This window comes from Chanos chanos, chromosome 10, assembly GCF_902362185.1.
Source record: "Chanos chanos chromosome 10, fChaCha1.1, whole genome shotgun sequence".
Classification (NCBI taxonomy): domain Eukaryota; kingdom Metazoa; phylum Chordata; class Actinopteri; order Gonorynchiformes; family Chanidae; genus Chanos; species Chanos chanos.
This window is the reverse complement of record NC_044504.1, coordinates 9,920,464-9,925,843: the sequence shown is the minus strand read 5'-3', so window position 1 is coordinate 9,925,843 and position 5,380 is coordinate 9,920,464. Positions and strand designations below refer to the sequence as shown.

Genomic DNA, 5,380 nt, shown 5'->3' with positions numbered 1-5,380 from the left:
CAGTAAAGTTCCTATCTGGCTTTTGTGGTAATGGTGTGGGAGGGGGGTGGAGGTTCAAGTGGCAGAAAAAAGAAGCAGAAGAGATGGACCAGCTGAGTTCAACAGACCGTAAATGGAAAGATGTGTCCTTTAAGGAAGGTCACAATGACGATGGCTTGGCCGTTCTGCAATATCTCCAAATGAAAAAAACACAGCCCAAAAGTTCTGTATTTTGCTACATCAATGTGTAAACAGAGAGTAAAAACCAGCTTTAGATTTTGGAGTCTGATAGTTGTACTTCACACCTCTTTGGCGTCTAAAGAAATGGTAATGCGGTCTGATGGGCTTTTAGTGCAATGCAGAGAAGATTATTACCATACAGTCTTTTCATTTTCATTGGCCTTAAGCTTCCCTTACATTAGCTTCCTGTGGGCAGTCTTACTCAATGCAATAACGGTTGTGCTTTGGCTTAGACAATACTTTATGTCTTAATGTAGTTCAGCGTTGCAAATCAAAAACCATGTCCAAAGTGTGATGCTGCCAAATCTGCCCTCGGTACTGCTCTGTCTTATACACCGTTTTATTAAACCTACTCTTAAAAGACAGAGGGGAGTACTTTAGTGACATTACATGGCTAAATGGTCACATATTGCGGAAATTTTAATATGTAATAATGTCATTTCAATCAGAAGATGGTTACTTAGTTTGCTTGCATAAAACAAGAGAATTCTCAGCTTAATTAGATAGCTGTGTAGGAGAGGGTCTCTGCTTTTTTCTTTAAAGTATGACAATAGCATACTATATATCTTGGTTGCCATTCACTTAAACTCAAGAAAGGGTCACTAATTTTGTTCTTCTCTGCATGCTGGTGACTCTAAGACACTCAGCAGCACAGATGTTGTTCAAATTACAGACCCTCTCTTCAGCCGATCCGTTCCCAGTGACATCAGGTGGAGCTTTTGTTCTGGAAACTTGACAGACCCCCGTCTCTACTTTAACCTCCCCCATCCCCCAACAATGGCTAAGAGGGACACACACACACACACACACCCCTGACTAGATTCTGAGAAAAAGTCAATTAAGACATACATTTGGATGAAAAACTTTAAGATTTTATTATGAACATCAAGCAAAGAAGTAACAGTTATGAAATGGTGTGAAAACCAGCAAACATAAAACGTGTTTTTTTCAGTGTAAGCTACCATTTCAATAAATAACAACTTCAGATGGAACAGAAAATATTAAGTGCCTACACACAAAGCCAAACAATGGTCTATGTACAAATAATTTACAAAACATCTCTTGATTAATACCCAGAGGAGGATCATATGTGAAAGGGAATGTCTTCTCTTTTTTGTGAAAATATTATTTAAAGCTGACTGCTATGGCTATGACTATAGATTGGGTATTTTAATATTACTAAGAAAATGTAAAAGATTAAATTATGATACTGAATAGAAAAAGTTTAGTAGATGCAACTTGCATATCATAGCATTACAAAGTGTTTACAAATATACAGTAGTTGTAGTTGTCTCCTGGGGCAAAAATAAAGCTTATGAAAATCCTTACGGGGAACTGAACGTAAATCAAGAGTATGTTAGCTGGACAAAGCACTGGAGGATTCGGATTCTGTGGATACAGAAGAAATTGGTCCCCTCTTCTTGGTCAGAATCTTGTGACTTGATCGACTGCTCAAGCTCAGTGCATTACAGGCAGATTTCTTGAACTTCACTCCAAGGAAAGCGTAGAGAATGGGGTTCAGACAACAGTGGAAGTATGCCAGGGCCTCTGTGATTAGGATCCACTTTTGTAGACTCGCCTCCAGAGTACAGCTAAGGGAGATTACATTCAGCGTCAGTAGGGAGTCCACTAAAATGCCAACACAATAGGGAAGCCAGCAGATGAAAAAGCAGAGGATGAGGATGACTGTGGTCTTCAGTGCCTTCTTCTTCTGTATCTTACTCTTGGAGCCATTGGACAACTTGCAGATAATGATACAGTAGCAGATAAGAATTATGAGACCCGGTAGCACAAAGCCCACGAGAACGTATTGAAAATGAAAAGCAGCCCTCCATATAACGTTGCCCTCCTCCGGATAGATTCGGTCGCAGCTGATCCTCGTGCCCGTAACGTGCGCTTTGGCAAACACCAGATCAGGCACCGTGAGAAGGGCAGCAGGCAGCCACACTCCTATGTAAATAACGCGCTCTGCAAGTAATCTTCTGGCTGACAGACTGTTCGTCGCGCGCACAACTGCCAGATATCTGTCGAGGCTAATGAAAGCCAAAATAAGCACGCTGCTGTACAGGTTAATAGTGTGGATCATGTGCACAGCAACACAGAGAAAGCCTCCGAAGTACCAACTGCTGGCTGCATCCACTGCCCAGAAGGGCAGCGTGAGGACAAACAAGAGGTCAGCGATGGAGAGATGTAGCCGGTATTTGTCAGTCATGTTTTTTGACTTCTTCTGGTAGCCCATCACAATCACCACCAGTCCATTGCCCACGATTCCAAGAATGAAGATAATTCCGTATACAATGGGCAGAAAAATCCTTTGAAAATCATGGCTGACTGCTATATCACACAATTCTCCGGCGAAGTCAGTGTCTCCTGACCCAGTGTCGTTGCTGTCATCGTAATCAAACACAACGACCTGCAAAAAAGACAAAAGCAATCTGAAAATCTCTTTCATTTGCAAAGTGATTTTTTTTGTACATTTGGCCTACTTAACAATCATTCATAACAACTTAAAAAGTAAACTGGTTTATCTAAATGATTCATAAGAAACTGTGACAGTCTCATACACTCAAAGACCTTAAAATGCTAATTTATTGAACGAATGGCTGAACAAGTTAAGGAATTCATTTGAAAAGTGATAAAACTTACGTCATAAAAAGCCATTATGCACGTTGATAGACTAAGTCTTTCTTTCGCATATCCTTAACCCGCGTGGTGTAGTAACAGAGTAACTTACAGGTGCTCAGCAGAGAAATTTTAAATAGTGCTCCCCCACTAGGAAGCCACTCCCACAGAAGTCGCGTGTGACACCACGCAGGCTCTCCAGTGGTACGCACATAGTGGATGTGCATGGTAGCACATTGCAAGGGAGTATCGTCGTATTCACAGAGACATTACACATCCTATTAAGAGCTCGTGCGTAAGTTTGAACGTGACGTTTGGGTTGTCATGTTGACCGGTACCAGGTTAAGTGGTGCACAATTGTACAGCCGTTTATTGTAGGTCGTTTAGAAATCATGTTTTTAAAAGCTAAATTATTGTTCACAATAAATGCAACCCCACCCCACTAAGAGCGATGTAGGGATATACCCTGGAAATGATTGCAGAATGAATGATCTAAATACCCTGTTACCAGATGTTAATTATGTTATGTCTATGTTTCATGAGCCTGAACTGACACTCAGCATGGTGGGAACCTTATGCGTTTCCCTGGCTGCTGTTGACGATTAAGCACCAGTGACATGTGGGCTGTATGTATTTCCTCTTGCTTTTAGTTGTAGATCCAAAAAAGGGAAATTCATTAGGTGTTGACAGTTGAATTCTGCCCAGACATCTCTATCATCACATTAAGGCTGGTTTTGTGTGATGGGCCCCAGTGAGATCTTTGACAGATGTCAGACACATTGACTTTCACAGTAAGTATAACAGTCCTTTGAAATGTGAGATTAGTGTATAAATGAGTGATTCAGTCAACACTTCTTGCTCATTGACGTGTTTGCCACGTTCTCATGAAGCATCTGTTGTATGGCTCTATTCTTGCATTCAACAAAACATAAAGGTTAAACCTCAGGGAGTGTATAAAAGTATGTCTTTCTAGGGTTGTTCACAGTTGGTGCTCCCTGTCTGATAAATCAGAACCTTGTTCACACAACACATATTATCATACTGCTATTTCTCATGTGTTTTCAGCAGACTGTAATGAACATTAGTTCTGATTTATTGACCTCATAACACAGTTTAGTTTGTGATCCAAACTATCTGAAATTTTCTTGTTGTTGTTTTGCGGTGACACGGGCCCCTGAAAGTTGATTTTATTAATCCAGGGATTTGATTTCTGTATATTTTTAGTATTTGTCTTTGTGCAGAATTTGATCATGTTTGATTATTTACTAACGTTGCCAAAGATGCAACATGAAGCGACAACTGCTGAGACTTTACTTCGTCTCCCCCAAGGATGCCAAAGTATCTGATTTTAATTTAGACTGCGACAATGCAGTTGAAGATTATTTAAGAGATCAATTTTGTTCACATTCCCTTTTCTTCAGTTAATCTGAGATTCGCTAGGTCAGTACAGGGAGGACATGTTTCCCAATGTTTTGCCCCCAGAGAGATCTAGATTCATTCAGAGAATTCCCAACCACTAGGCTGCAGATTACAATCTGACGAGAGAATACAAAGGAATGTGCTGTGTGGAATATAAATCAGAAGCGTAATGAGTGCAGGAGAGCTCTCTGCTCAGGACAAAGTATGTAAATAAGGTGAAAGAATGCTATTGAGATAAAAGAGAAGACACTGAGACATAGAGGCAATGATGATTGTTTTCCACTTACAGCTCATGTATGACCTTGACGGAGTTTGTATGAAAACACTTCAAATTTGGTAGAGGCTCGAATTACAAGTACTTAATGTTTCGTGTCAAGGCATCTGATAGTCATTGAGTTTGCTGACTGAGGAGTCCAGAGGAAGGGATTTCCCTTATTACCGTCCTGCTGACAGTAATGGTAGTGTGGTTGGAGTAGGATACTCAGTATAGAACTAACCACACACCTTTGATCTGGTTTTGGCTACATTTGATCTGCCATAAAAATTACCACATTGTTCATTTGATTTTGTTCATATTCTGACTTCAAAATATGTTTAAAAAAAAAACCCGAAAAAAGAGAGAAAGAAAGAAAAAAACATATCTGGGGTGGGGTGTTAATAACATATTTACTAAACTCAGACGATCCAAACCACATGAAAGCAAATCATCAAAAAGTTCACGTGACGAGGAGAACACAAAACTGTACTCAGAATGGATTGTGGTCCTAATACTTCCCTATCATATTTTCATCTTTCTTAAAGACTTTCTACCAACTTGTTCATATCTCTTTACAATTCTCTTTAAAAACTTGTCATGTTTACTGCTTAAATACTGCTTAAACAGCAGTTAGAACAAAAGCTTGGTAAAGGATCAAGGGGATTTCCATACTTCCTAATTTTCATTGTTTTTAGCTTGGCTTAATTTAACTTTCATATAGTTTTGAAACACACTGTATGTAGATATTTATGATACTGAGTGCATTGCCCTAGTAATAACTTGTTTGAGCACATACACCAGGTCTGTTCTGGAATGCAATTTTCTCTCTCTTTTTTTTTTTTCTTGCCAGAGACACCTTCAATG

General features: G+C 39.7%; 1 protein-coding gene across 1 annotated transcript; it reads right to left on the bottom strand.

Moving 5' to 3' along the window:
• Positions 1–1,078: 1,078 nt before the first annotated feature.
• cxcr4b (chemokine (C-X-C motif), receptor 4b) lies at positions 1,079–2,927 on the bottom strand. The gene is made up of 2 exons (XM_030786056.1): positions 2,866–2,927; positions 1,079–2,632 (listed from the first exon to the last, which is right to left on the bottom strand). The coding sequence occupies exons 1-2, from the start codon at positions 2,878–2,880 to the stop codon at positions 1,577–1,579; spliced, it is 1,071 nt and encodes a 356-aa protein (XP_030641916.1). The 5' UTR covers positions 2,881–2,927; the 3' UTR covers positions 1,079–1,576.
• Positions 2,928–5,380: the final 2,453 nt, after the last annotated feature.